This window comes from Cyrtonyx montezumae, unplaced genomic scaffold (assembly GCF_038088225.1).
Source record: "Cyrtonyx montezumae isolate F1298 unplaced genomic scaffold, pur_monq_1.0 scaffold_2, whole genome shotgun sequence".
Classification (NCBI taxonomy): Eukaryota; Metazoa; Chordata; class Aves; order Galliformes; family Odontophoridae; genus Cyrtonyx; species Cyrtonyx montezumae.
The window spans coordinates 66,335,605-66,357,442 of NW_027071936.1; the positions used below are offsets into that span (position 1 = coordinate 66,335,605).

Sequence of the window (21,838 nt, forward strand, 5' to 3'; positions counted from 1 at the left end):
AGACCTGGTGCTAACAACAGCAAGGCTGTCATTGCTGAACCTGAGCCTGAACGTTAAACCAAGTGCACTTCCACACACACAGCAATTTTACACACCTCTTGTTTTAGAGCTAACGTTACGTGGACACAAATGGTAATGAAACTTGATAGCTTTCTCCCAAAGCAATCACCTTCTGGAAAGAGCAACACTGAGCTAAAAGGCAATCCACTAAAATAACAGCCCACAAGAATTGCATCAGCATTTTGCCACTGTTTATTGCTGAGTCAATTAAAAATATACAGATATTCCTGCTAACAGAGCTGACACAGGCAGTAGTGTGAAACCTGGGCAAGGATAGTCAAACCAGCAACAATGAGGTTTCCCACCAGCCTTGCTTCTAACCCTGATATTCCTCTTTCCCCACAGGCAGACCCAGGAACTGAGTGCATTCTTAGTACACCGCAGTAATCCCCCGAAATTACTGCTTCTGCATGATAAGAAAATAGGACATGAATTCATTAAACTTCAGCTCTTCCTCATTAGTCAGCCCAAGAGATATGCTCCTAACTTCAGTTAACGCAGCACAGCCCTCCCCCTTTAGTTTAAGGGATGGTTTCCCTTAAACTAAAGGCTAACCAGGATATTATCCACATCACAATCACTTTGGGCTTCATAGAGAACAGCTGCTAACACCCTCTTCTAACCTCATGATTTTTTAGTAAGGTCTGCCCCCTTCCCAAACACCCACCTGGTACCGTGAGCTCAAATGATTTGAATAAAGTTTAGATAAAGGCTGGGTGGGGAAGTTCAGTCCTCAGGCTGTGATACATAAGTTAAAGGTTTATCAGTCATCGTTCTGTTTCTGAGCAGAGCAAGACAGCACTTGAGCCCACTCAGACACAAGTAAAGGATCAGCTGAAACACTCTCCATGCACCATCAACTACAAAGTGTGCTCAGATATCACTTAGGCATCTTAACGTACATCAGTTCAGAGACTTGGAGCCACCTGACTTGCTCCAGGATAGTGTGTACCTGGAGCTAACAACTAATCCAGCACAGAAAAGATTGTGAGTATGTGAAAACAGCAGCAGATGTCATTATCTGAGCAGCAGAAATCTTGGGTGGAATTCAGCTTTGGAACAAAGACACGTCTCACTGGAAGTGTTCACCTCCATTGAGGGAGGAGGCAACAGGGTGACTAGGTCAGATGGATGTCTACAGTGCTGTGCCTCTGAAGTTGGAAGGTGCTGGCAGGAAGGGTGGGATTCAGGAGGGTTGTACGCTCTTCCTGTGTTGGATTACACTTCGAAAGCATGGCCCTTGCCCATGTGCTGATTTCTCAGAGCAAAGGCATCACCCAGCTCCCCAGGGTTATCACCTGCTTGTCCTATCTGCTGTTTTCTGTGTACAAAGGCCATATGTTCAGTAGAAGCATTATTTTAATACATGTCTCAGTCTCTCAGTGTTGACTGTTGTATATACACCCTTCTGAGCTTCTGTCTAGCTCAACACATACAATAGTTCTAGGTGTCTTGTCCTGGGTTATTCTCATACTATCCCATCAGTCTTACCTCTTGGACTGTCCAATAATATTGTTTTGATTATTCTTTAGCACAGTGTGCTTTCGGGTACATATCACATTTTCCCTGTTTATTCTACAAGAAGAAATTGCTACGTTTGGTCGGACACCAGAGACCATATTCTTTACTTGGCTGTGATAGGCAATGGGATTTTTATGCTGTGTCACCACAGAACAAGCTGTCAGTTTCTATTCTCCTCCTTTGCAAACCCCTGCCCTGACACACAATCAGCATAAGCTCAGCATTATACACAGCATTAGGATAAAAGCCACAAAGACATATAAAATGTTTTTACATTCCTTAAGGGCACCCTAATGGAAACAACAACCCGTTCTAGGACAAAGACAACCCACTCACATTACAAATTTATGTAATGCTTTACCTGAACAGCGGGGTGATATAATCAAGATAACAGGAATAACCATGTAGTCAAAGAAAACCAAATTAGTATAACTGAATTTGAGCTTGTCTTTTTTCCTCTAATTGTGTCACTCTAGCTGCAATGTGGAGAACAATAATTTGCATTACACAAGGAGAACTCTCTCATGCATCACGTTAGTGGAAAACCCTGAGACACTGTAGTTTCTGGAAAGAAAGCCATACACATTCAGTTTCCAAAGCCATCTGACTGTGATTGGAAGAAAAACAAATGAAATATCTTAATACACAAATCAGATCTACCAGATAAAAGTGAAACCACATTAGATATAATTTACTTCACTCTCCCATTCTCAATTAGAGATTAATAGCTTCACTGTCCTAATTTCCAGCTGCAGCATACGAGGCTATGATATTCATGCAGATCACTGACTCAACATTTACAAACATGCATCATTCTGAGAAGAGCTGTGTGCACGTCCACACGGATGTGATGAGCAGGTTTGAAAGAACACGACCCAAATTCAGGCTAGATTTGGATAAAGCTATCAGAAGACAGATAGATTTACTTGAGGAGCGAGGTGAAAAACGTAACACAACAACTTCCTTTTGTTGTTGTAGCACTAGTTGAGATGCCACTGCTACAAGTCAGTAGGTTAGGAAGAGGCTTGAGGACACCAAAAGGTTGAAAGCATTACCTGTTCTCTGGAGCGTTTGTGAGCGACGCCACAATGTTCTGTTCTATGAAGAAGAGCATTGAGAGGAGGAACCCCAGCCCCATAGCACTCATCACCGACCCAATGGAGAGGGACTGGACAGGAGCGAGCACAAACAAGCTCTCAGATGGGTTGTAGTTAAATTTGGACACTGCAAAGAGGAGAAGAACTAAGTTAGGTCACGCCTTCTTGCCACACCATCTACAAGGACTCAAATTGTTCACAACATATTATGATCTATGGGGAACCAAGGCAGAAAATGAGTCATGATGCTCTGGCATGTGCGAGCCAGAAGGCCATACAAGACAGGCCCATCTGGCTGCTTCAGTTCAGTTTATTCCCATACTCTTAGAGCTTGGCTACCATCCTGACTTGATGGGTTATGGCTAGCTCTAGTGAGGCATTACACGTTTTAAACAAAAAAAAAATTGAAAACTTGTTTTCCCACAGACACAAAGCATTTTCTAGAGTAGAAATTCTTACTTTTAACTAGCTGTAGACTCCTACTGCTCAGCTCATCAACTGACAGAGGCATTTCACGTAAAACTTGCCCATGTGCAACAAGCTGTGCCCCTGCTTTCTGCCAGGGGAAGAAATCTATCAGTAGGGGTAAATTACATATGGCCACACATCACTTTGCAATCCAACTGAATGGAATGGTCATCACAGAAAAAAACATTTCTTATGTGTTTCCATACATTTCCTCACATCACCCACTCACGTCACCACAGGACAATGCAATTCCTGTCCCCATTATCACTTCCTGATGTGGAAAAGCTGATCTATGTGGCCAATGAATGGTGTATCATTTTTAGATTTCCTAGTGCAACTTAAAACTGTCCAGATGCTCTGCACCGTTTCACCTAAATTAGGAAAACGTCAAGTGGAGACAAAGAGGACAGACTGGGATCATCAAACTCTATTCTGCTCAACTGGCAACTAACCCTTCCTGCCTGCTAATTACTCTGCCCTTTGTTCTTTGCCAGAAATTGTTGATTCTTTTTATTGTAAGAGATGCACACTTAAATTGTAATTAAATGAAAAGACAAGCTGAAATAACTCATTTAAGAAAACTTTACTCAGTCCTGCTTGATTACGGTTTCAAATGACTTATAATGATGAAATTAGAACTGCAGGAGTGGGAGGCAGTATGCACACTGTTTGAAATACTATGTGGGGGAACATAGATGATTATTTTTTATTTCCTTGTAGCCAAGGTTCTCTTTTTTTTAATTGCAGACCAGATAGCATCCCCTCGTATTCCAAAGAATAAAAACACAACTTACTTTCAATTTCCTTGAAGATATAGGAACCCACAACAGAAAAAGTCAAAACTGAAATTGGTAAGGCACAGTCAGACAGAATTTCACGGACTCTTGCATGCAAATACGGGCTGTAATTTAAAGACAGAAAACTTCCATCAACACCACACTGAAGGGACAGTTGCCCAATCCAGACAGCGTTAACATTAACAAATGTAAAGTCAGTCCAATCTTGCCATTCTAAAGAGATGTCTGGAGTGAAAAAATAGTCTACAATTCAGCCTAAATCCTATGGAATCTATCATCTTTGAAGGTTGACGAATGCATAAACAAAACCCAGACAGAAACAAGAAAATAAGACACAAGCTGGTCCCCCAGCACCAATTGGCATCTGATTTCCACAGCAGTTTTAATCACTTGCTTGGGCAGTTGAAAGATTTTTAAAGGCAACAGTATTAAAGCCCCCATTAGAAGTGGGCATTTGACTTCCAAGAGCACATCAAAAATATCTTCCCAATAGGCTTTCCTAAAACCATCAGGGACCTTGCCCGCTAAACGGTTCAGTGCTTACTTGGGGGAGAGTTACAAGAATTCCAAATGTTCAATATGATTCATCCAAAGCTTTCCAAAATTTCACCTGTGATGCCAAATCAAATACGGAAGGGCATCAGTCAGTGACAGAACATTTTGTCCTGCTCTAACATTTTCCAGGTGGCCAGCCAAGGTCACGTCTGGTTTTGGCTTCCACTGTCACTAATAGGAGAGTTCCACCTGATTTCACCGAGTTACGAGATTTTGGACCTAAACCATTAGTGACTCTTCATAGGTAATATGAAATCATCAGTAGTCTGAGCTCTAAGACTAAAGTAACTCACCTTTTCTTAAACTGATAGAGCGTATGGCCAAGCCAAAGGGTACCCAACATCAACATGAGACTAAGGACGGCAGTTTCACGTCCATAATGCACATCATGCGTGCCTGTTTGATTCTCTAGGGACATGGATCTGCTCACTGATGAATTCATCAAGAAGGTGGTATTGATGCCGAGGCTTGGAATAGCATCAGTTCGTGCTTTTTCCAAGTAACTGTCTCCTGTGCGCCCATGGTAGTAATATTTCTTAAAAACTGTACAAACAACCAACAGGCAAGCATTAGGATAGGTTTGTGACAATCAGAGCAAGTAAAATAATGTGTTTTTTTCTTGCTTGATCATGCAGTATTATTAACGTTATGCTTCACCAGGTTTATAGCTCGACCCCTCAAGCCAGAGAAAACAAATCAGGAGAGCTGCTTCACTTACAAAGACAGCACTTGACAGATTTTTCTTTTCACTTCTTTTACCAAGTAAAAAATTACACTCATCTAAAGCAACAGATATGAACTGTAAGAACTTATGGTGCTAATTATTTATGCGAATTTGTTCCTCTCATTGGAATCACTGCTCTTAAGTATAAACAGATATAAAATTTCAGCGAGCTGCTAAAAAATTACATCAACATCTCCAAAAAAATTAAGAGCAGACTGATTACTTAGACCCTTAAGAGGGCTGCACAATGCACAGTAATTACTTTCCCTCCAGGGCTGCTCCAGATTCAAAGATATATATTCGATGACATGCAAAACCTGGCTGAACATTTAAAAATCACACTGCAAATTGAAATAGAGTTATAGAGCATCTGAAGTAAACCTTCACAAGTGAAAAAGTAATGCCTCTGGAACTGTCCATAAGTGTATTAGATTAGCTCAGTTAAGAGTCATTTATACAAGTAATTAACAGTTGTAAATGTGCTCTTGCTCTTGAGTATTTAGTCGTGTTCCCATTTGTACAGCATTTCCTGGCTCCAAGCATACAAATGAGGTATTGGGATGACTTCATATCTTTTTGGAGTAAAAGCCTAGAGGTACCACAAGGAAAAAGTGAAAACTGAGATGGGAGTTGGCCTTTGTAGTCTTGCTACTCCCAGGATGAGAGATAACGGCCTCAAGTTGCTCTAGAGAAGGTTCAGATCGGATATTAGGAAACATGCACCAAGAGTGGTCAGGCACTGGTACAGGCTGCCCATGGAGTGGTGGGGTTGCTATCCCTGGAGGTGCTCAAGAACTATGGAGATGCAGCACTGAGGGATGTGGTCAGTGGGCATGGTGGGATGTGTTGGACGTGGCAATCTTAAAGATCTCTTCCAACCTGAATGGTTCTATGTTGTCAGACTGGAAGCCAGCAGACAGCAGCTGCTCTCCCCCAGCACCAACAGGGAGATATGGAAGGATGGAAACTATGTCAGAGCTTGGCAGCCCCTGTGCCTTTCTTTGCTTTAGGCAAAATATTCCTTCTGGCTTCACAAGGAAAACACAGAAGTTTAGTGCAAGAACATCTCCTTTAGACAAAAATACAGCAAATTCAGTCCAGAATACTCTTCATAGCATTCTGTACCTTGCACCTTTCTCCACTCCACAAAAAACCCCAAGCACCTCTCATTTTTTCATGCTGTTCTCAACATGAGCAAAAAATGAAAAATATTGTGCTTTCAATCATGAGAACCTCTGCCATTAAGGAGCAAACCAATTATGACCTCCCTTCGTACCATGTATTTCTGCATTGTGTGCTGTGTAAGAGACTCTGCTGTTATTTCCTCCCTACCCTTACAGCTGCATCCAGCCCAGTCAGGACTCCCACTTCTGTTCTGCAAATAGGTAAACTGGGACACAAGATCATTGCCTCAATTTGCACAGAACAGGTTGAAGCGTTCACTGCTTCTGGCTCTGAATACTGAAGGATGCTTTTGTTATCACAAAAATGATAACAGGGGAATTTCCTGGGGATTAGCAGCTGGCCAGGGCTGAAAGCCTGCTCACGGTCTCAGCTGACCCTCACATCTACTAAGTCCTAGAGATGCACATAGTTACTGAGCCTATGATAAACCAACAGTTGCAGAATCACATGTGCTATGCAGAATGCACTGACACGCCTCTATTTAGATATTAAGAGCTGAACTCACACAAAATTCAAGTTATTAATATAAATGTGTTTTGAATCTCGGGGATTGTCTCAGTCCCCCACACCATGTGCATCTCCCAGATGCTTTAATAGATCTAGGGTTGGCCACACCTATGTGCAGCACCTCTGGGACTGCAATTCAATTTGCACCCACCTCAAAACTAGGTTAGGGCTGCTCCTGTTAACCCTAGATTTAAGTGGAAAATTTAAGGGGAAAAAGCTTTCTGGCTTGTTTACTCCTGTATTTTTTTGTTTAGTGCACTGAGGATGTCAAGATAGTGGTGGATTGAGGGCTTTTCTCCGCACAACTTGCTATAAAATATTAATTGCTGCAGATTTTGGCATTTTTGATTGTTTTTCTAACTGAGAGCTATGTGGATCTCACTGCCCCATTCACAGCAAAGCATGTGGTGCTCCAGTTGAAACAGAGCCATCCCAAGCCCAGCACACACTCAAGTTCCTTCCAACAACATTCACTTGTGCTGTTTGCTTCGGCCGGTTTGTCGTCGTTTCCTGCAGAGTGCAGATGTCAAGATCAAACAAATACAGCTTTGGTGGCTGGGCCACATGCTGAAAACAGTGTCAGTGGGGATGGCTGGTGCACCTGGCCCAATTCCTCTGCAAAGGATTGCAACCCTCCCCCATCATCTTCCTGCACGTGTATAGTAACTTGCAAATCCAAGGCTATGAGCAGACTGAAGAGAACGTATCTGAGCAAAAGGAACATATCCTTTAGCCTTAAAGAAGCATTAATGTTGCTGATAGCTGTTACTAGTATCAGCTTTCTCCTTTTACCTAACTGCTCAAACTATATTATGAGAGGAAAGGGGTGATAGCAGCAAGTATCACACCCCTCTATAAGGTTGGAGCGGAAAAGGAAAGACTAGCACGAGGCTATTCTGGTGTCATCTGGTTAAATATGAGCATCAGGAGGGTTTAGGATCAAGGCTGTGCTTGCCAGCATCGCTGCCCTTCTGCACCTGGGAGCCTGGCTGGACATGGGGTCCCATCTGCTGATGCATTCAGTGCTCCCAGGTGCAGCTCAAGCCAACAGAAGCTGGTGGACAAGCAGAGCACTGGCTTGATTTCATTACTGTTGTTCCTATAACAGCCCTTTCCCAGTTCAAGGGAAAAATTAGACTAATTAGACTAATTCACTAATCACATTAACATCCAGCCTCCTCTGCTGTCCGCAGTGCAATACACTGATTGAACTGCTACTTGCATACTCCTGAAAGTCTGGCAGCAAAGATAAATGGATGCTTTCTGCACCTTTAACCCACATCCCCATGCCCTCAACTAGGCAGAATTAGCTCTACACCACAGAGCCACTGTGAACATTTGCTGGGTTTTTTTTTGTTGTTTTTTTACAGAGCAATTTAATACTGTTGAATAACAGCCTAGTGCCACAGGGAGAACGCTCCATGCCTTCAGAGAAGGGCAATGACAGAACACATTTTAAGTGCCACACACAGCTGCACATTAAGCAAGAAAGCAGCAAAGAATCCCAGAGCAGCTCCCTCCTTCACCAAGCTTTGTCTTTGTAGGATATTTGATAGACGTAGGTGTGAAAAAGCCCTCTGACTGCACACCCAAAGCATATGCTCAAGGAGTCATATTAGGCTTCTCAAAAGCCAGGAAATGTCTTGCTTCAAAATGCTTCGCAGTGTCCAGCCTCCTCCTTGAGGGTGTTCTTGCAAACAAGATACCACAAAGAGCCAAGCCTCAGAATCTGGAGAGCACACTACATGTTCATGTGGTTAAGCACATCTTGAAAGATATCAAACTTCGGGTGGCTGAACAATGGATCATAAAAGGAACATAGACTTAGCTAGCTCCTTCTGTTGGGATGAAACGAAAGACTGCCATCCAACACAACACTTCTGTAGATGACTTTTACTTAAGAGTGCCAGAGAAACACGGAGGCTGCTCATCTGGGTATGCAAGTTAACCCATAAATGGGGAGGTGGTGGCTGGAAAGGGATGAATAGCTTTGTGAGCATGCTAGAAGGCACTGCAGTCACTAGGTTACCATTAAGGGAGAAAAGGATCTTGCCCATAAGAACAGACAGCTTTGACATATCTTTTGCCTCTCATTTAACACATTCAACAATGTGGTGAGGAGAAAACTCAGCTTTCAAATAAGACTTGTTTTTGTCAAGACCACTCCCATATCATGGGAAGACTCTCAACAGCAACATTAATACAGTTTCTCTACCTAATCCTTTCTCAGCCAACAGAAACGAGAGCTAATGAATTTTGCATATCCAAGTACACTGCTGACGTAGAGCTGCTTATGTCTCAAGCACTCTGATTTTTTCCTGAAGACCCTGAGTGAACACGGATCAAGGAAATGTCATGCATATTTGCAGCCTCATATTTCCCTGTGGCAACAAAGCAAAGCAGAGATCTGGACTGAAGAATACTGTTGCAAGACTTACCTTTAATAATGCCTTTGAAGGCGTCAAGCACAAAAGTGATTGATATAAAAAGTGCAATTATTTCTTCTGTTGACCTGTGGAAAATTTCCATGAATTAATATAGCTATTAGCAGAGGGTGCCTTCAACTCCATTCAAAGGAAATCAGAATATTCATGCACTCACATCAAAATATACAAATTTCAGACTCCAACTCAGAGGAGAAAACCCAGCAAATCTTTAAAAGCTCCTTTCAAGTTGGAACAATAAGTCAAAATGATACCAGCTTCATCTCGCAAAATACATTTTGCAGCAAGTTTATAATTAAGGAGCTTGTGGAATGTGTAATTTTTCCATTTGCTGAATAATCTGATCAAAATAAGGCTTCTTGAAAATAGCTACCTTTTAAAGAGCTTCATCAGAAGACTGAAATTAAAGAGGGAATACACCACAAGGAAAAAGCTGTTCCACAGTCCAATCCAAGCATAGAAAGCGCTGAAATCCAAGTTGTAGTCATCACAGATTCCTCGAATGACTGCAGAATTGAAGCACCCACACATCAGATTATGCTGATTCTCATTTGCTTGGTGGCAAAAGAACTAATTTTAAGACTTTGCCCAACCACACCACTAGCAGATACCATTAAATGCGTTCTTGTACTCCCTGTATGAACACTGGACCAGACTTACTCTTCCCCTCACCCCCAGCCACTAGAAATAGGGAAAAAAATACTTGAAAAACATTCTCCCACACTGCTCAAAGCATCCTTCCTAAGGATTAAGTCTACAAAATCCCCTTTAGAATTTGCTCTATATGACGCTCAGGTGCTGTTGAGAAAAGGATCTCATGTATGTTTTTGCACCACGTTTACTCTGTCATTCCACTACAGACTAAATCCTTCCAATTTAGTTGAAGTTCATTCAGTTGTTTCTAGAGACACTGAGTTTACTCCTTTACATCTCTGGTTCAGTAATATCTCCCAGCTGTAACTAGAAAGCTATTTATCACACCATCTCAGACTGATAAAGACCTCTCACTGCTGGCTCCTATCCTCAAGGTGGTGAAATGCAGCTCTGTGAGAAAATAACCAGATAAAAAGATTTCCTCCTTGAAGCAGAAATGCTTAGTCTCCAATTTTTTTTCCTGGATGAGTCCATTAAAACCCAGCCTCTTTAACTAAACATGAATCAAGCTCCTTCTCTCAGCCCTTTAAAGCTGACTTAAGAAATGCGACTAAAACTCTATTAAGAGTTGCAAGATTCTCACACAGAGTCACTTTCCACTAATCTCAACCACATCAGCCCACAGTGCACATGTTTAACAGGCTTACCATTAATGTAGAGTGCTAAAGGAGCTGTAGTTAGGAGCACAACCAGAGGCTGCCCCGAAAAGAGTGCATAGAGCAGCCCTCCAATACACTGGCCAACAATTGTCTTCTGCACATCTGTGAGTCATTGGGAAGGAAGGAAAAACAATTTTTCTTCAAACCAAGGAATGTGGTATTCACAGAGCAGATACTGATGGATAGGAGCAATACTTAACGTGTGGAGGTGAGACATTGTGAAAACATGATCCTTTGCTGGCAAACTAGCACAAATATAGCTAAGTGTGGGACCTACCGGGATCATCAAGACTAAATGTGTAATGATTTTGGATGTCAACGCGTTTCACCCAGAAGACCTTTGGGACAACATTTTAACTAAATCCTATGAATTGCTTCAGAGACACAACTGGGACAGAAGAAAGTATCCTCCACTGTATCAGCATTTCAGACACTGCTAATCAAATTCAGAATAAAATCCAGGAGCTTGTCTGGGGAAAATGTTTTGTAACTACACAGTTACCTATACAAGTGTTAAACCAAGAGCGTATTTCCAGCTTTTCACATCTGATGATACTACCCTAAAGTAGTCAACTTGACTTCTCAGAAAACATAAGGTCACTCAGTGGCGCTTTATGCAGCAAACTACAAAAGCTGGGTGACTAGAGCTACAAAACTTGAACACATGGGATGTTAAAGAGACAGAAAGAGGATAAACTTACCAATAGCTCCTCGGGTGTTTTCATCATTGAGGGACCCAAATGCAATAGAAGGAAGGAGGCAGGCAAAATACAGAAAAATCATAGTTGTGATGTATTTTCCTATAGCCTTGTTGTTTCCAATAATACCTAATGTAAACCCAAAAAGTTGTTAGTGCTGCACTTGGAAATCACTGAAACCTTGCTCAAAAAAAGTCACACATGCCATCAGATCTTTTAATACTGAAACACACCAGGAAAAATTTAGTCTGCATCAGTCTAAAAATACAAGCAGCCTTTCACACTTGCTTTTGCACAACTGCATCATAGGTATTCTGTGCTGTGATGCCTCACGGTGATCACTTGCCTTTGCAACACGCAATGCTCAGGGCAGGAAAACATGAAGCACCTCATTTTTCCCCTAGGTAGAAATCTGAGATTGTAAGGCTTGAATCAATAACGTGCTTTTCTGAGCCAATTAGTGCTAGCAGACTTCTCAAAACAAATAGCACAGGAGGTCAGGAATGCGTACATTAAAAGAGTTTTGCTTTAAAATAAAAAAGGCACTTCTGAAAGAATGGCTTCTTTTCCAGCCACTCACCACTTCTCATCTCCATCGGAAAAAACACACTGGGCCATAACAAAAGCAGCCAGAAAGAGAATTAAAGTGTCATAACATGAATTTAAGGGCCTCTGAAGTAGCTTCCCTTCCCTTTCCTGTTTTCAGGCTGATGTCCATCCCCAGTGAGCTCATATCACCCCGTAAGAGAAAGGATATGAGATGAAAACAGCTGATATTGCTCAAGAAGAACACAAGGTTTTTCTTGTTGCTGCACTGAGTAGCCTCAGAATGGTTATGGCAGAAAAAAAATCTCTTCCCAAATAAAACAAGTCAACACACAGACTTCAGTCTGCCTGTGCCACCAGCCTCAATGATGCCTCTGCTGAGACAGTCTCCCTTTTGTGTAAGCCACCTGAGTAGGGAGCTCCCACCCACCTAAATGGGCATTTGGGAGCTTAAGTCTCTACTAGCATTAGCATCTTGCCAAAGGAAGCTACTAGCACAAGAGTTGAAGCTGAGAACAGTGTTTTGCATCTGCAGATGTTGCAGTCACACAAAATCTGGGCATTGCCACAACAGACTGACAATCACTGGAGTGAAAAGCAATCATTCGATTTCTGGATCTTATCTAGCATCTGCTTTGTGCACTGCTTGCAGTGCTGAGATAAAGACAAAAGGAAGATGCAAAAGCCAAAAAAAGATGTGTGTAACGATCAAGCAGCCACGTGAATAGAGGACACCTTATCGGGTCTGCAAACAGGAGCCTTCACAAGTAGGCATGGAGTAAGGATGCTGAGCATCAGTCCTAAGTAATAAGAAAACAGGGAGTGCTGAAACTTGACAGGAGACATCTCGAGCACACAAATAAAAGCCTGACCTTCCAAGAGTCATGGGATCAGCTGTTTCAGGGCAGATTCTTTTCAGTTTATTGTGAAGATTCAGAAACCACAGACCACATTCCTGACCACTCTTGGCAACCACAGGGCCTGAAATGTCCTTTTTCCAGATAAAGTGTTCTCATGTGATCATCTTAAACAGTTACAGGCTTCTACCTCACACTCCCAAGTGTCTGAGACCTTTAGGAAAGAAGAAAGGTTCTGCAGGGCAAAGAGGAGACTAAGCATTAGTTTTACAAGTAGAGACTATCACTCCTCGTTCTGAGAACTACATAGGTCCAGAACACAGTCTTTTTGGACAAAGGAGGCTTTCCAACATGAAAGATCATAAGCAGCCGTTTAAAAGCTTCGCATTCATAAAAGGACAGGCAACAAGAGAAGAAATGAGTGAAAGAAAAGGCTCATTTTCTAAACAGAGAAAGGTTTGTAAGTGGTGAGGTGCTTCCTAAAAACCCAGTTAATTAAACCATGGTGTAAGCAGGTGGAAGGAAGAAAGGAGCCTTGAAGGGCATCACTAAGGTTTATGCATGGCTTTTTGCTTCGGCCTTGTTCTGCAAGCAAGCATTAGAGCAGGAGTCTTTGCCGACCATGGAGATCCTTATGCTGCATTATGGCTGAGTCCAAGATTCCCAGCAGAAGGAAATCCACTTTCAGCCACAAGAGATCCAAAGAGCAAAGAAACCCTTCTGGTGGCCGGAAAATCCATTTCATAATGGAGATCACTACACCAGATTTAACATACCTTTCCATAAATATTGTTGATTGCTCTCTGCCTGCAGTTAAAATCATGAGCAAGTACCTCCCCCTTGTACAGACTCCACTGAGACAAGCACTAAATGCCACCATCAGTCACAATTTACCTTTTACCTTTTTGAAATCAACATCTGGCTAAACATTTTCAGGGGTTATTAGCAACCTAGAGACAGTCATTACTTCATTTCTAAAAAGGTGGGCTGCATTATGATAGCATTTCATCTGCAGCAGGCTCATAAAGCCATTGAAAAATGTGTCACTCCAACTGCACCTTATTAATTTGTAGCCAAAAAATCAACTTAATTACTCAAATTTTGCAGCTGAACTAACTATTACAGAAGCAATCCCTTGAAATTAAGGTACATCTGCACATTGAAAGGGGAAGCGATTATGTTCACTGACATGACAGTTCTATTCTACTTGCTTGAATTTCAGAAGTGTCTTTTTCTTTTTAAAATAACAAGGTTAGAGTTTCAGAGAATACCACGTTTGTTGGCCTCACTTTGCCTGGTATTTTGCATCAGGAATTTAAGCACTAACAGACCCAGGGGCTGGGATTGATGCTCCTTACGTCCACTAATTGTACATTTACTGAATCAAACTTGAGGTGGACATACCATGATTCATCTGACTACTGAAGTTCCTTCCCAATTCTCCAACATACCTAATGCAAAGCAAGTTTAATTAAACCAATTTGCATCACAGCAGCAAAGATGCGTCCATTAAAACCTTGACAAGCAGAAACATCTTCCAAGGGTAAGAAGCTAGAGTGTTAACACTACCTATAAGTCTCCATATTTTAAATCATAAAAACACAAAGCATTATGAACTTCTGCCAAAGCCCTCCAGTTGGGCTTTCCCTTCTGTTAGGAACTGCTGGACTCCACACAACTTTATAAGGTTATGCAGAAGATCAATCTTCCCTAAGTCCTAAGTTCACAAAGTAAATCACATTTTAACAAGACTGAAAACTGGAAGAGGAGATCCAGCTAATCTTGGGGCAGATAAGCCAACAATATGCTCGGCTAGAGAACCTTGAATAAAATCATATGTTCAAATGCCACCAATTCCTGAGGATGTTGCTGGCAGGAGCTCATTCAGGACCCCCTGCAGGACCAAGGACAGGGAGAAGTCAACAGCTCCAGCCAACTCTTCACCCACCACAGCTAGGGGCAAACAAGGATCACAATAAACCTCACCCTTAACTCTTCTGCTCACTCTCCTTCTCTGGGAAGTAAAGGGATACAGCAGAACCTGGCACTGAAGCTCACCATAAGAGCTTCAGACACCTCAAGTTCCCCCGAGAGCTCCATGCTCTATTCTTATTCCTCCATGCTGTCCCAGGAAATATAAACCAAGGAATAAGGGTAGGGACTTTAAAGGGTGGCAAGAAGCTTGTAACTGAGTCCAGGCACAGTTCCCTCCTTTCATTCAAACCAGCCTCAAAATCCAAAGCTTTTCAGAAGCTCCTAAGCTTCAATTGAATAACTGAGTAATAAATAATCAGTAACACAAGTGTTTTGAAGCTGTTGACAGGACCAGGAGGAAGTTCTGTACAAATTTTGCTTCAAAGAAGAAAGTCTCAAACAATGCAATCATTAAGTAGAGACTACGCAACAAATTGACCTAACTCTAGCTTTAAAGGAAAATAACATTTTCTTTAGGCTCAGCAGAAACCCATTTTTCATCTTCATACACTCCTGCTAAAATCTATTTACTATAAGCCACTCATACCATCAATTCTGGAGCAAACCTTGAGAAAGCTCTTTGATCTTTGCACATCCAGAAGTTGAAGACCTCTATAATCCAAAGGAGATTTAAGCTTGACTAATTCCTAATCTAGGAGAAACAAAAAAAATATGACTCCTTTCTGTCCTCTCCCACACCACGACGGCTACGGATAACTTAAAGGCCAGCTTTCTACAGCATGTTGATAAGATCAATCACAAAAAAGTTCAACTGATAAAATACTTGCTGGCCCAACAAAAGCCTTATTTATCACCCTGCTCTTAATCAGTTTATCTATCTCAACCAAAATCTCAGGATGCTTCTCAGATTAAGGATTTAAATTCCAAGCATTCAGCAAAGATGCATCTTCCCTATTCAGAGTTCTTTGATGAGGCACGTGTGATTGTCTGGAGTGCAGATACTTGGACAGCTCAAATCCCTAATGTTTTGGTCCACTGCTGCTTTGAGATGGTCCAGGAATTTCACATTCTTGATCACCTTCGGACTTGGTGGTTTATGGCAGATACTTTCTACTCCATCTGGTTTTCATTCCATGTAGATCCTTAAAGAATTTATCTTAACTTTCAGTTTCTGGGAAGAAGTAGCACTTCTTATACTAATACATTCAGGTTTTTAGAAGCTCTCCCTCCTTTCCCTGTATCCTACATGAAAGAGAGCTTGACTGCTTCTAAGGTGAACTTCACATTTGAGCTGCAATAGTTCCCAAGTTCCACTCAACTCACTTCTGCATCTTTACTCTCCCCAATAGCTATATAGCAGCAGTCATTCCTCATATAGTTATGTTTTACACCAAACCAATTCTCTGCAATGTTTGCAATGCTGCATTCTCACCATGACAGTATTTCATCAGATACAGCCAAAGAAACAGTTCAAGTCAGTCAACCCCAGCATCTTGTTTAGGGCAAGCTGGATCTACTGCATACATTGGTGTGCAGAAAGCTTGCCAACTTGGCTATAGTAGGCAGGGCAAAGTCTGAGAAGAAACTCACTTTGGAGGCATGCAGAAGCAACAACATGAACCCAAAAATGGATTCCCAACCTGCTGTTAGCCTGTGTTGGCAACATAATCCAATGCACTTCTGCCTGTGAACCTGCTGCTCACTCAAGATATGGACAGCTGTAAGCAAAGTAAGTACCCACAGCTAAGCTTCAGCACTCCTCAAAGGATGCTTCTCTGTGCTGCAAGTTCCCTGCTCACTTCCCTTTACAATTATCAGCTGAAGTCTAGCATCCCTACAAAGCAACAGCCATAGAGACAAAGCATCCTGAAACCATTTCAGGGGTGTACAAATTAGGAGTTCATGTCCTCTGACAGATCTGCTGCTAGTGATACAACGGCCAAGAAACTGTGTTTTTAATCAGGTTCATTGCTGCTACTGTGAAAGTAATTTCTTAGCCCTCTTCAGTAAGCTCTCAAATCCCCATGAAAATGTAGCTTTAGCTTGACTTCACACAGACCTGCTCTCCATTCACCTTAGACCTCACAGAAACAGTGCCGTTCCAGCAGTTACAAAGCTCCAGTAGAGAGCATCCAGCACACCCATGACACTAAGCCAGCAGCTCAGTCCATTTCATGCTTCCCAGCAGAATGGGTGCCACCAACTGCAAAATGCCCGTGTACGCACCTTGTCTTCTTATGCCACCTGCAAGAGCAATGCAAGGAGTGTTCTGGCACAACTGTGCCTTGGGCTAAAGAATTTAACAGCAAGAAGGCATGTGATGATCTCCCAGATTCTCTTTTTTTCTCTACATTTTTCTTTTACTCAAACTTTTTGGGGATGATTCCAGATGACTGAATGTATTAACCAACTCCCCCAAAAGCTGTAAGGAACTGAACCCGTTTTGATGTCAGGCTGAAGCTTTGCAATCATGGTTTGCTCTGAAGACTTTTCATAGTTTAGAAGAACCTCTGGAAGTAAAAGCCCACAGGTAGAAAGGGGAAAAGCAACTCTACTATCATGGGAACTACATAGAACCCCACACCTGAGGCTCAGTATAAACATCATATTACTGCTATTATGATCTGACTATAAAAGAGAAGTTGTATCTGTTTTTGAGAGGCACTGAGCTGAAGTTAATGCAGCTCAGGTTTTGTTTAAGCACTCTGCTCCCACTGCATCACCATAATTACTGTTGATGCTGGCTCGCAAGGACAGCAGAAAGGGTCTATTAGGCCACTGCTGACTAATTAGGTTGCAATGAGTTGAACTGTGTTTGCACACAACAATAATCAATCTATTTAATCGCCTCATAGCTTAATAAGAATTAAAATCTTCATCTACGTACAGCTACCATCTTCATTAAGGGAATACTGCAAGCTTCCCATCAATAACGTGCACTGCTGCCTATTCATAGGCTTGAATCAACACATTTGTTTAAATAAGAAATCAGAGAGCTATTACACATATCAAAGAACACATTGAATGCACACTGTAAACAGGACATCATATCACAAATTCAAAATCAGGCCAATGTTTCCATACATAATGGCCAACATACCGTCAGTGAAGTCCAAAGCGTACACTGGAAATCTTCGTGCAATGTCATCAAAAATCCCCTTGCCAACATTGAGAAAGTCATGCAGCTAAAGAAAGGAAGGAAGTCCTGTGTCAGTTTAAAGGCTCATGTATTGTCAAAGAGATTAACCTCTTTATTCAACACTGATAGGAGCAAAACTGGTCATTCTGAATTGGTCATTCAAATTGGATTTCATCATGATAATAAAAAGAGACCCTTCACTCTTCAAACTATATCTTGAAAAGCATTTTCAGAGAGAAAAATTCCCCAGACCACCCTATTTTCCTCCCTTCCTTCCCTCTTTCTCCTCCCATTCATATCCACACCCCTGCTTCGTAGATGAGGGAGCTGATACACAGCATGGAAGTGACCTGTTAAAGATACCCCTTAGCCAACAGCAGGATTAGATCTCAGGGCACAGAGATAACATCTGGGTACCCATAAGATAGACATGAGGATAGCGAGCCCTCCCCACTGCTCCAGACAGCTTGGTGATATATCACACCAGGAAATTCATCCCAAAAGCCACATGAAGTGTCTGTAAGGGGGTCTGCAGGAGGTACTCCTTCCCTTGGCATGGCCAAGGAAGGAAACATCTCAAAATAGCGTAGTTAGAGACTGCATCCAAACTCAGCTCAGAGGGAACAAGCTGAAATAACTTCACACAATCTAGCAGTAGTTTCTGCCTATTAAAAACCAGTAAGATTAAATGGTCCCAAAAACCTGACATATCCCTTACCATTACTGGTCTGGGGGCCTGCAAGGTGCAATATGCTTGTTTATATGAACTGACACAACACAGGCAACAAGGAGCTTTTTCAAAACACATGACATCTGCTACTGACTTACAGTCTCCCAGTTCACAACTGCATCTTTAAGAAAAGCACATGGAAAGCATCAGCATAGACAACACTTTCTTTTCCCTGTTATCCACAACTCAGAGTAACACATACTACTCCAAAAACCAAATGCAGCCTGATACACTTCTAATTACCTGAACTGCCTCGTGAGAAGCACTGCATGTTTCCAGCAGAACAAGGGACACAAGACATGTCACCCCTGCTAAGGGAGCATAAAGGGAGTGTAAAGTCACAGATCAATTCTACATTAACAGACCACCTGAAACCAGCACAGAGGTCATCTTTCTAGATGCTTGGCTGTTTTACATAGCAGTAGCTCCCATCCATTTCTATAGAAAGAATTGATTCTGCCCCGCTCTTAACACACAGCTTTGCTTTTCTTACCTGCTTTGAAGTACCTGGAAGTACCTTTATGCCACAACATAAAGCAGAATAAGAAAACCTCTCTTAACAAAAGGAAAGCACCTTAGCACATCAAACACTTTAGGTTTTTGGGTGCAAAAGATTTCTCAAAGCTCCAACTCCTTTATCAGTCCTTATCACATCTTATGTCTCACATAAGTCAATACTACTGCGTTTTACCAGTATCCTTTTGTTACTTGTGAAGAGTTTCAGCTCTCTACAGTGAACAACCAGGAGGAAAGGAAAACAAATGGCACAACATATCTGCATCTTAAGTATTTCTGGAAAAAAAAGCAACAAACTGTGAACTCAAACCAACAGGCATATTTGGACATCAAAGCCATCTGCACTTAAAAAGCAATTTAATTTCTCCCCCCAGAATGACATTCCTAAAGGCACAAGTCAGCCAGGGAATCACAATGGCTTCAATGACTAATATGTTTACTTGTCTTGCTGCAGTGACTATGGGAAAAGGATGCTCAGAGCAGCTCACCTTTGGGGGGAGAAGCCACACACTCACTGCTTGCCTGGGGCTGAGCAGGATGGAAATGCGCAGACAGGCTGCCTGCTTGTAGGAAGCAGGGAACACAAAAGTACTGATCTTAGTGTCTCACAAGGCACACAGGCAAATCTGAGAGAAGGTGAAGCAACAGGTTATGTTTGCGACCCTTGAACCCTTCTTTACGCATTTATTTCTTGCCTGTGGGCAAGTTTGGCTTGGAGTGAGGATGTCAAGCTAAACCTTAGTGCTGTTTCTATAGAGACCACTGACATTAAATCCGTGTCTAAATACGGGGAGCACTGTTTATCCTGCACAACTTATTCTTCCCTTGCCTTCCTCTTTCTCTAACTTAACATTCAATTCTTCTGAGTTTGAGCCTCTCAGGATTTAAAAATATATAATCTTAAGGATAAAGCTGGCACTTAGTTTTCCCTCTATGTATTGCTTCCTCGCACCCTCAAGAGCTGGGAATTTCTTGGATTGCCATTCCTTGCTTCTTTCCTCATCAGTGGGAAGAGTTCGGCTGGACTTCTTTTCCACTTCCATTCGTGCTAGCAGCTCTCTCGTGGCCCTGTCCCCACAGCAAGCTCACAGCTTATCATGAACTTTCCATCTTCCATTCTACAACCCTCCTCTAAGCCTCTTTCATAAGCTACCATCATCTGAGTTAGCCTACTTCTCTAAGCCAGTACTGTAAAAAGCCAAACAGAAGATATCTGCCCCAATAACTCCAACCACCCTTCTCAAGTTCTCCTCTAAAGTACTGTGGGCCTGTAAAACTGTTTTGGACAGCCCAGGAACATAGGCTATCCTCTTTCCTTCCAACATATGGCCCAGCCCACTCAGCAAATGCACACTCTGCCATATATGCTAATAAAAAGAGCACACAATCACAATTAGCAAGCATCAAAACCATCTCTGTGAGGAGAATCATGATTAGATGCCTCGGCAAACAAAAGGATTTTAGGCTGACTTAATTACAGCTGTGAGGACGCTGTCTTGTCCAAATAAGACCTCAAAATAAGCTGAAACTGATTGTTTCTGTAGGCACAGCATGGTACACAACTGTTGTGTCTCCTTCAGTAGCTGAGGTAGAAATGAACACTTGAAAAAATTCCACTTACACAACATTTGAGGCCCATTTCTCCCCCATCACTGCAGGATCAAGAAAAAAAAAAGGGATTTAGGAAGCAGATTTTTATGCCATCAGGACTTCACCCCCCACAGGCTCACTTGCTATCACAAACAGCTCTGTATTTATTTCAGTCAGGGGTTGTTCACAGGTTGAAATTACACACTTGGTCTCATATGAGCTTGTCCTCACATTAAAGTGGTTCCTTTCTAGAGGACTATCACACAGGGCAGGCAGGAAGGGAGGGCTTCTGGATACGGCTTTCACTAGAACTGATGAACACAGGCTACAAGCTCAATTCAACACCTCACTTCTCCAGGCAAAGCTTTGCTTGCTAGGGACATGGGAAGAGTTCCCAGTCCACCTCCCAAAACCACTGCTGTAAAGTCCCATTTCAGGCAAGGGCAGCTTCTTTCAAAAGAGATGAGAAAGTAGAACTACTATTGCACAGTCTGCATCCCTCGGGAGCTAGAACACATCTAAAAACAATGAATTACTGAAGTCACACCAAGAGCAATCAATGCCAAGAGTAAGTGTTAAAGAAGCAACTGTCACTGTTCCCTGTGCCAACTCAGAGCTGTGGAAGCTCGGCCTGACCATGGCTGCAGACCCAGTGACACAAGCAGAAACCATCACTTCCCAGGGCCCACACATACAAGCGTTGCATCCTCCTGCTCACCAAACCAGAGCAGAAATTCCTCCACGTTTCAAATAGGATGCTCTTATGAGACTTAATTTCTTCTGTGGGTACAAAGTCGGACACCTCAAATTCTCCACCAGCACCATCTTTGGAAGACCACGTGCAAAGAGTCAAGCTTGCTTTACCTACATTACGCTACTGCAATTACTCCTAAAGCCTCCACTCTGAATGACACGTGCTTGAGAGCGTTGCAGGACTTGCCCTGCAAACTTAAGGGCAGGTATGGAGTCCGGCAAAATTAAGTGCTACCTATAAGCAAGGGGATTATGCTGGAAAAAGAATTGCTCCTTTCCAGATGTGCAGGTCAAAACCCCTTAAGTCTTCTTCAGTTAAAAAAAGTTATACATTATCCAGCCTCTGCACTATAGGCACCCCAAAGCTTTAAGCTTATTTGCAATTCAAGGACAGGAACATCAG

The 21,838-nt window shown here is 42.2% G+C and overlaps 1 protein-coding gene across 2 annotated transcripts in view; it reads right to left on the minus strand.

The window, feature by feature from the left end:
- Positions 1-21,838, minus strand: part of SLC4A11 (solute carrier family 4 member 11) — an 86,936-nt gene that overhangs the window by 10,892 nt on the left and 54,206 nt on the right. For both annotated transcript variants that reach the window (XM_065735988.1, XM_065735987.1), the window contains 8 exons: positions 17,808-17,892; positions 11,373-11,498; positions 10,660-10,773; positions 9,732-9,864; positions 9,353-9,426; positions 4,792-5,041; positions 3,941-4,047; positions 2,637-2,805 (listed from right to left, as the gene is read on the minus strand). In XM_065735988.1, coding sequence (XP_065592060.1) covers positions 2,637-2,805; positions 3,941-4,047; positions 4,792-5,041; positions 9,353-9,426; positions 9,732-9,864; positions 10,660-10,773; positions 11,373-11,498; positions 17,808-17,892 — 1,058 coding nt within the window. The remainder of the gene's footprint in view (positions 1-2,636; positions 2,806-3,940; positions 4,048-4,791; positions 5,042-9,352; positions 9,427-9,731; positions 9,865-10,659; positions 10,774-11,372; positions 11,499-17,807; positions 17,893-21,838) is intronic.